This window comes from Ruditapes philippinarum, unplaced genomic scaffold, assembly GCF_026571515.1.
Source record: "Ruditapes philippinarum isolate M1 unplaced genomic scaffold, ASM2657151v2 ctg741_1_1_1_1, whole genome shotgun sequence".
Lineage (NCBI taxonomy): Eukaryota > Metazoa > Mollusca > Bivalvia > Venerida > Veneridae > Ruditapes > Ruditapes philippinarum.
This window is the reverse complement of record NW_026867313.1, coordinates 222,712-233,296: the sequence shown is the minus strand read 5'-3', so window position 1 is coordinate 233,296 and position 10,585 is coordinate 222,712. Positions and strand designations below refer to the sequence as shown.

The 10,585-nt window shown below is 32.1% G+C and overlaps 1 protein-coding gene across 1 annotated transcript; it reads left to right on the top strand.

Moving 5' to 3' along the window:
- The first annotated feature begins 2,443 nt into the window (after window positions 1-2,443).
- On the top strand, window positions 2,444-10,346 carry LOC132735667 (transmembrane protein 243-like). Its single transcript, XM_060722645.1, has 4 exons — window positions 2,444-2,806; window positions 4,401-4,451; window positions 5,404-5,508; window positions 6,174-10,346. The coding sequence occupies exons 1-4, from the start codon at window positions 2,741-2,743 to the stop codon at window positions 6,288-6,290; spliced, it is 339 nt and encodes a 112-aa protein (XP_060578628.1). The 5' UTR covers window positions 2,444-2,740; the 3' UTR covers window positions 6,291-10,346.
- The last annotated feature ends 239 nt before the right edge of the window (window positions 10,347-10,585 follow it).

Below are 10,585 nucleotides of genomic sequence, written 5' to 3'. Positions count from 1 at the left end.
AGGGACCGGTAGGGGACTACTGTATTGCCCGCAATACTATCAAATGCTTGTTTAATATGATATTATGTATTATAATTCTTGTATCTTTTTTGAGGTACCATAAGTGTTATTGTTACTGTATTGTTAAACTGTGAAATTTGTGTTTAAAAAACAAGTTGAATAATAAAAAAATCTGTGATAGCTGTGTTTCTTTGTTTATTACTTTGATCATTTTTTCTCAGGGTATTAAAGGCCCTGATTTTTTTATTGATGACCCAATTAGCTGCAAGCATTTAAGATGGCATTAAAAGAACTCCATTGAGCATAAAAACATGAAATTTGAAAATCTTACAAATCAATTAAATCACTTAAAAGGGAAAAATCTGCAAATGATAAGAAAGAAGTATACTCGGAATCAAATTGAAAATCAATTTTATATGCAATCATTAGCCGAATTTGAGAGAGAAAAGTCTTGCAACGCTTTTCATTTTTGGACTAGTTTTCACAATAAAAATTATTATTCTGCAAAAATAGGATGAGGAAATGAGCTAAAGATTTGCAAGACGTACACGCAAAAAAAAGTGTTGTGGAAAAAAAAGAGTCGGAGAGTTCAACAAGCAAGCCAATGTAAAAATTCCGGGAAAACGACAAAATCGTTTGATATATAAAATGGGTAATGATAATGTAACATTGAAATGCAATAATTTTCAGTTAGTGCACATTAATTTTAGTTCACATTTTCAAGCTTTTAGAATAGAAATGACAGAAAATGCCACATATAAACGTAATTATGATAACTTAAACTAGTGACAGAATCCGTCAGTGCCAATGAATATTTTCATTATGTCACTTTATAGCCATAGAGATCATAATTTTGGAACTTTATGAAATCTAAGGATGATACACTAAAGCACCAGTCAAATGTCCCAGCACCAGTCAAATGTCCCAGCTCCAGCGCGATGTGGGGGCAGGGACTTTCCCGACTGTTCGCGTAGGACCGGGCCTTCACCAGGGTTTACAGTCCCCGATAGTCCCTTCATCGGGGATGGAGTGCTCTCTAACCTGATACTAAATGTTCGTTTTTGTTAAGGATGTGAATTAGGCAGCCTACTTTCAAATAGTCATGTGCAGCATCTATTCTTCAGTCACGTTGGTTTGCATACACTGCACGAAAGATTCGTGTAAACTACCGGTACAATCGTGTTATGCATACCGGTCCCCGTACCCACAGCTAAACGGGGGATAGTGGGTGAAAAAAAACCATGTTTTTTACTTTGCGTGAGTCCCCGAACTGACTGGTCAATGCGTAGGATATGTTAGTACAAAAAAATAGAGGGTGAAAAATAGAGGATGAGACTCAGTGCGGGGACATTTAACGGTGACTTTATTATCTAAATGACAGGGCCTTTAAAATGGGTTTGGTAAGTCTACGTTAAACCCCGGTGGTTAGAGGCTGGAATGCAATGCACGGACACTTTGATAGCCGGTGTGTTCCTGAAATACCAAGGACCTGTATTTATATTATTCTTTTCAAAATCAGCAGAACTTTTGCATGAAAATAAAAAATAATTTCTTATTTTTAATAAAAAAAACACCCACAAATAATGGCTAATCTGTGGTCTTAGCAGAGACGTTGAAATACTATATATGTCTCTAGCCTTAGCGTACACAGATTATTTTACACGCCCACGCATGTTTTAGTATATTATTCTGTATTTCAATTTTTCAAACACTCGGTTAGTCGTCAACTTGAATCAAATATAAATATTTTTTTTAAAATGCCTCGAACAGACGATGACGGAGCTTTTAGCAAAGAATTTCTAGGAACAATAAGAAGATCAAATAGAACGCAAGTTGAACGACAATCAAAGAGCCTATGTAAGGTATGTAAAAAGTCGTCTGCTTTAAATCAGTTTTTCAGAATAAGTTTTAATATGGTTTAAGAATGTTTGATATTACAGTAATCTTATGAAGGTAAACAAAGTGTAGATTTTCGACGTACATTGGTGATCGAAGCGTAAAGTTTTATTTATGTTATTTTACTACACTAAAATTAGTTTTACGTATGAAACATATATATGGGACTTAAAATGACGTATGTCCCAGATGAAACACAAATATATTTCAAAGATAGCCTACAGCCAAAAACCCTTTATGAGTTACACCGTGGAATTGTTTAAATGTTTGCTTTTACCTGAGACTTAAAATCCTAAATTTCCCAGAGTATTATTACCACTGGGCTTTTGTCCCAGGCACAGAGATATATAATCTGTATTTAAAGTCCGAGGATTAATTTAGGCTACACATTTCATGATGTAAATGTGTGATTAAAGTCATTAATTTTTAATAAATGCCTTATATATATCGTAATACAAGATAATTAAGTTATGTTAAGTTGGGATTCGTTAAGTATAAGATATTAGTATAAGCCGACAACAATATGATAAAAACCTCATTCGTAATTGCTTTAGCTTCCGCATTAGGATCGAGGCTGTCAAAATCACAAGTTTTTCCAAAACATTGAGTTTTGTTCTGTTTAATTAAAATATCTGTAGAGTTAAACTTATTTGTTCATTATAAAATATTTAAGTAGATCTAATTTAATGTAGAAAACGTAAATGCAGCTGATATTACATACATAAAAATCAAATACATTGAATTAGGAAAAAAAAATAACACCGACTGAGTCAGTCGGGCATTTGAAACTGAAAGTTAAAACGGAAAATTTGATATACCAAGCTAGCTTTCAGATGAGGTAAATATGGCATCAAGGAAAGACTATGACGATCCAGCTTCGCGACCCTTGTTTGGGGAAACTCACCCGCAGGTATACATGTTAGTCGAGTTAGTTAGTGGAGTTGGTCATATATTTAATGAAAGTAGGGAAAGCCTATGAATGGGGAAGTAAGATAAAAAAAATTTCGTCACCTTCTTATTATACATTTTTGTTTTAAAGGTGTCATCCGGTTTCATGCACTGCTTACATTTTCAATCGGAACACCTCGACGATTATTCATAAGCCGAAAATTTGAGATTGTTCCATTATTGAAATACCCTGCCAATTATCATTGAGTTACATTAAAAAAAACTAGGCAACTTCTCTTATTCTACTACGTCACATCTAAGGATCAAGGCTGATGGAAGTGGCCCATATTTACAATTATTTCCCTAACTAAGAACCCCCTCTTTGTTTGAAAGGACTGTGAAATTTTACAAGAGGACATTAACAAGTTAGGGCAGTGGGAAACTACTTGGGGTATGAGGTTTCAACTGGTAAAATGCAACATGATGACTCTAACTAGAAAAAGGAAAATAATTTCCTACAACTATACATTACAAAGGACAAACTGGAATTTCTACAATCTATTAAATATCTTGGTGTTCATATAAGAAGTAACTTGCACTGGGGAAAACATGTGGAAGAAATCTGTAACAAAGCATACAAAACTCTTGGACTTTTGAAAAGAAATCTATCAACTCGTCCGCTAGAAGTAAAATTACAAGCATATAAAGGACTTATTAGACCAGTTTTAGAAAATTGTAGTGCAGCTTGGGACCCGCATCAACTTTATCTACAAGAAAAATTAGAAAGTGTTCAAAAGAGAGCAGTTAGATTTATAACATCAAATTATAACTATGATCCTGGTATTATGTCAACACTTTTGAAAGAACTAAATTGACCATCCCTTAAAGATCAAAGACAACAAAATAGACTCATATTAATGAATAAAGGTGTAAACAAACAAGCACATATAAACATAAACATTTTACAACGTAGTAAAAAATCTACCAAGAACCAACATAGTCAACATTTCCTACGTATCCAGTAGCATACTGATGAGTTAAAGTATAGTTTTTCCCCAAATACTGTGAAAGAATGGAACTCTTTACCTCCAGACATTTTAAATAATAATGAAAACACCCTAAAGGACACATCCAGTTCATTCGCAAAAATCATTAGAGAGGGTATCATGTTGCCCTAAGCCGCTTGATAATTGCAATGACCGGTGTAACCAATATGTCTATGACGTCACACCGTATACATATCAAGATCAAGCCTATTACAGTGCAAATCTAGTGCAGCACTTCACATTACCTTCCTTGTCTATGAGCAAAGTTCAGCTTCCAACAGATTAAAGCGTCTGCTTATACCAATGGTCATGCCTATGTATACCTGTTAATCACTACATTATTGATCTGTAAAATCAGATAGACATCTTGTTATTAATTTTGTCTTAAACCTTAACATAACTTCTTTTTTTCAGACAATATTCATTGTAATTATTTTTATGCTTGTTTTTTAGAAAAGCAAAGGGTATCTAAGTAACTAACATTCAGTCTCGAATAATAGTTACAACATATAATTGTTTATTATAATATGTCACACAAGTAATCAAGACATACTCTTATTTCTTCTTCAGGACAGAATTTGTAACCTTGTGGTGGCAACATTTACTGGGATTCTTGTAGCAGTAAGTATTAAGAAGAAGTGGGTTACTTAATTTTTGTTTTTAACATACAGTTTATATGTGTACAATCGATTATGAATATGAATGGCATACACTTTAAACATTGTGATACCACTCTCATCACATATCATTTTGAAAAACCAAATCTGTCTGATTGTTTTCTGATGTATGCTATGTTTGTTATAAGTTTAATTTTACTTAAATCTTAACCTGCTGTCTTCCTGATTTTCCCAGCTTTGAAATTAGAATAGTCGATTGAAAGTTAAAGGGATTTCAATATCGTAACACCAATATCATAAAACCAAAATTGAGCTACCAACAGTATAGAGCCATGTCAGACTACACAGTTTAGCAAACTGTTGTGTAGGGCTCCCACGTTTACAATTTTTTGAAAACGTTTACTCGATTGCTAAGAAACGAAACGATACCGTTTAAACGGTGGTACTTCTATGTACTATACTACACCATGTATTCGAGTCGCCAAAAGATGACTTACTTTCTATTTTAAATACAAGTACAAGTAAATAATGTTCAGGGCTCATTACTATTGAGTCGGCACACATTTTCTGCATTGTATCCCAATTTGGCTATTTGAAAGATCAAAGGAAAATCAACTTTACCAAAAATGCATTATGTCATGAGCAGTTATTGCATGGTGATATATACTGTGTTGTAAACACCCATTTTTTACTTTGGAATAAACCAATTAGAAAAGATAAAATCCATTATAACGGGCAATGATTAAGATACTTTGTAAGACAATATTGTCATTTCAATTAAACGGTAAAACATATTGTAACCGTTTACGATTGAAAATCGAAACAAATCCGTTTAAACGTGTAACCGTGGGGGCCTTAATGTTGTGGCTCTTTATTGGTGGCAAAGGTTAATCACCTTTAGTTTCGGCCTGTTAAGGGTTAAAAGATAATTACTGAATTATTAATTTGTATTTCAGGTGACATTAGTCAGTGCGTTTATTTTCCCTAAGTTCCCACCGAATGGTGTCAATGTATTCTTTGCAGTGGTCATGTTGTTTGTAGGTCTGGCGCATTTATTATTGGTTAGTTATTTCATATTTTATAAGTTTCAAAAAAATGGTTTAAATAGTAATACATGTAATTACACTTCATTATTATACACAGCTTTTCCTTTTTGATTATACTTATTTTTAATGCACTATGCCACTCTTGAAAGAAGCCGGGCTACATGTCAGCACACCAGCCATGTCTGAACTGACTAACTTTTTTGGATTTAGCTCAATACAGGATTGGAGCAGTACCTCTAGACGCTTGCAGAAATCATGATCACAAAATAGACAAATATCGTTTTTTTCGCTGATTTTTACATTTTTCATGCATTATCATACATAAATCAGTGTGAAAAGATGAATTAGACCTATTAAAGTTCATTCCGTTGCGTAAAAAAGCAAGATTTTGGCATTTTACGATTCAAGCGCCTTGCCCGGTATATACCGGAATACGGTATTTAGTTTGGTGCGCCAATCCTGTTTTTAGTCTCACTCAACTTTTTTGTTGCTTGTATTAGGAAATGTTGATACTGAAATCATTTCAAAATAAGAAGGTAAAGAATTTAAAGCAGGATGGTTGTTACATAAATTGAACATGGTTAAATCCATAAAAAAATACCATTCTATAAATAGTAATGGAGTATATGTCTATTTTTCGTTAATTTCATGCAATTTATCATTACATTATTTCTTTCCAGATATACTGGTACAGACAAGGGGATTTGGAGCCAAAGTTTTTACGGTTGATATTTTACAATGCATTTACTATGATTTTACTATGCATCGCTGGAAATCTCTATATACATAAAGTATGAAAAAAAGGTGATGCCGACATGAAACCATGGCATCTCAATAAAATTTGAAATAAAAAACAAAACAAAAAAACGTTTGTGAACTTTGAAAAATAGAAATATAATAACTATTGTAATGTTACATCAAATAATAGTGTTATTATTATTTGGCTTAAAAAAGCAAAGCAGTGAACTGGTAGCAGCTCTTTATAGGCTTTTTTTGATGTCAATCATGATACAAAGGGTGGTTACTGTGTCATTACCAAGAAATTTGTTGTCACGGTAATGCAGAACAAAGACTGTGATACAAGATGCATTATTTTAAATCATTTAAATCAGTGTTCATTTTAAATATAAACCATTATTTTGTTTTTATCATCTTTATAGTTTTATTATACATGTATATGAAAAAAAAATCTGACAATGTGTCCTGTCCAAGATTTTGTTGATATTTTGGTAAATTTTATAGTCTTCTGATATGTTAAGTAAGAGATATTTGAGCCGTGTCATGACAAAACCATTATGATGCGTTTGCGACCAGCATGGATCCAGACCAGCCTGGGCATCCGCGCAGTCTGATCAGGATTCATGCTGTTCGCTTATCAACTCTATTACAAGTAGAGAAACTGATAGCGAACAGCATGGATCCAGACCAGCCTGCGTCAGGGCAGTCTGATCAGGATCCATGCTGTTCGCTTATCAACTCTATTACAAGTAAAGAAACTGATAGCGAACAGCATGGATCCTGATCAGACTGCGCTGATGCCATTATGTTGGTTTTGTCGTGACACGGCTCATTTAGACAACAGCTAAACTTAAACTACCATGACAAACCATAGTAGTATAGTTAAAGAGAGAAAAAACATCAACATTAAAGTACCATGCCTCCAGATTTTATTTCAATTTTTATGAAAACTTAAAATTTGTTTTGTTGGCAAGAGTATAAAATAAGAAATGTAGCCGAGCCAAAGGCACTTACTACACATAGAAATGCCCAGAAGTTGTCAAAATATACAAAAATTTCTCTTACTTTATCAAGGTGTAACATTTTGGTGGTAAAAATAAATTCTTTCATATTTTTATGTAATACAATTATAATTTTGCAGTGATTGTTAATATTATTTAAAACATGTCTTAAACTACTTATCAATTTTTCTTTTTTCTTCAGATTGTGTTTTTGTTTGTTTGTTGTTTTTTACTCATCTGGAGGCATGCCACTTTAAGCAATACAGAATTGTGTTAATAGTTAGTGATATAAAGTTACATCATGACCTAGATATTATTTTATATTTCACTGGTTTGAAATATTTCATCTTGTGCTTTTTACTTACATTTTTGTGAGCAGGTGTGACTTATTTTCTCTGTTACAGGATAAAGAGCAATGTTATATTTATTCTATTTTAAATTTTTTGCACTTTTGTAAGATTTGGTTGAATGTTAGAGTTCATTTATTAATTTATCTATCAAAGAATGAGATTTAACTTTCAGTTATAAATATTTGGGTCAAAAGTTGGGCTTACTGAGCAATTTGCACTGTAAAATGGGTTTTTTTTTAAGCCCAAGAGATGCATGTATTCTTCCAGTCTTACTGCCTGGCTAGTGATAATATCGACCCCTGATCTTGAATCTGTTGACTTAAACTGTCTTTTTAAAGAATAATTTCAATAACTTCTTTCCAATGTGTAGATATTACTGGAACTTTGCATGGATAAGTAGTTTTTGCAGTTTATGATATATTTTTTTTTGTATAAATTATATATAAAAATATGTACAAGTTAGTTGTTAATTAGTTAAATATCTGAAACAATAGACTGAATATTTGGATTAACTTGTGATCTTTACTCATATTTTATATTGTGGTATTGTAAGAGGGGATGCTTAAACCAGATTCTGGGGAGTCTGTGATTCCCAGATACTGTTATACAAAACATGATTGTTTACATTATAAAGATAAAAGAAAAAATATTTGTCTGAGCAGTGTTTATGGGCTTTTTAACACCGGTTTGGAGTTTTGATGCTTATTATGCTTATTTAAATATACAGCCCATTTGTTTACTATGAAATAGTAGGTAATTTTTAATTCCTTCTACATTTCATAGATATTCAGTAGCATTTTTATTTAAGCTGACTTTCAACTTTAACCAGTACTTGTGTCATATCATGTAAAATAAAGCTTTGACTTCAAATAGGGTTCAACCTGATATTTCTGTGTGAAGTGGTGTGAACGTTTTTCCTAGTAGGTTACCACTGTTTTGCAATAAAAAAAAAACCCTAGATAAAATTTTAGCATGAAGTTAAGTTGTTTCCGCCGAAATACACATTATTGTACGATATTTAGTGCAAGAACTTAGTAACATAATTTGAGTAATGTTTGTTTATTATAAATGAATTTTATTTATTATAAAGTGAATTAAGACGAGAAAAACAATAGCAAGACACAGTTAGTGATAAATATCATTTAGGTTTTTCGGACAGTTTTATGATGAAAATATGTTGGAACAAAAACTTTTTTTTTCATTAGGTTTAAACATACTTTATTTGTCACATAAGGACATATTTACATACATGACATTTCAATCAGTACAAAAAAGGATTAGTCTGGAAGCGATCTAATGCTTATTGAAGTTTTTCCCCGATGTATAATAAGTAGTAGTACATGACGAGGCAAATAATTTTATCACTTGTTGACGAAGACGACTTTTGTGTTTCATCTAACATTGAAAAATAAGAAAATATTTACTTTGATGATACATTTCTTTGGCATTAAAAAAAATAAGAGACCTACTTATTTTCAGAAACTTTATGTTAATACCACTTATTTCACAATACATTGACAAGGAATTGACCTGGTATTTGTTAAATATTAACCACATATACTATTGACATTGTCCCACTCAAATTGACACTGTGTTAAATTATCAAAGACTCGTATTTGGTTGACATCTTCCTCTTATTTTTATTGACATAGGCTTAACTAAAAAAATTGACCCAGGTCACCAAAGTTGACATTTTCCACTTATTTGGTTGATTTTGATCATTTTAGCTGACATTGTCCACTTATAAACTAGGTTGAATTTGGCCACTCTGGTTGAGGCCTTATGTTAATATTGAAAAAAAAAACATTGACCACAAGTATATTGACATTTCTCATGCTTAGCAGGTATATCTTCATTATTTGTATACAAATTGTGACCCTTTGCATTATTTGTATACAAATTGTGACCCTTTGCATTATTTGTATACAAATTGTGACCTTTCACACCAAGCTTTCAGTGTTTCACTGTTGTAATTGGAAAAGAAAAAAATATTGGCCTTTTTATGTATAGGATATTGAAATTATTTGATTTTATCAAACATGTATCTTATACATGTACCTATACTGTGTAACATTAAACTTGTTGTTCTTTTTATTGTGCAATACATGTATTTTCACAGCAGATTTTGTGTGTATGTTTTAGCTTGTAAGAATATCATCTTTTAGTAAAAAGTGAACAGCGCATGTCATTTTTTTTTACATGTTCACTGTTACATTTAACGCTTACCAGGCATAAATATCTTAAATAGACTTGTCCATATTTCAATTGGATAAAAAACATTCTTTGTTTTAAAGTAAAATTTCAAAATAGGTACAGTCTGAATAGCAAACAGTGCAGACCGTGATCAGGTGACACATAGGTGCTGGCTGATCTTGGACTGCACTGTCGGCACAAGTACAAGTTGCCGCCAGCAGGCTCAAGGTTAAAGATTGTAAAGTAAATTTCAAGGATGACATAATGTGAAAGTCTCATTTAGCATTTCTAGTTTTCCTATAGCTCAGTCAAAATACTCCCTTGAAATAAAAAAAAATTGTTTTGTTATTTAAAGACAAAAGTGCAAGGGGAGCTTATTCTTGTATTTCCCAACAGAGTTGTTGTTCTTGCAATATTTAATACTTGTATATTCCTATTGTTGCCATATTTGTGTAGCACATTTGTAAATTTAGCACCATATATGAGATGGAGATCTAATTATTATTGTAGTGTAAACATGTACACTTTGTATATAAAAGGTTGTTTTATTAAACAAAATGTTTTATTTTCAGTTGCTTTCTCATTATTTATGTTCATATTTCCCATTATGGCTTCCCTTTTATTTTATTATAACTTTCTTTCATATTCCATACAGGAAAGTATTATGTTATGCCTTTGTCTGTCTGTTTATTAGAGATTTCATGTCTTTCCTATATCTTGCTTACTTGCTGAAGAAAGCTTTTGTTAAATAAGGGACAGTGTTATAAAGCATTTAATGAAAAGTTGTAGAGATACTATTGATCATAATTA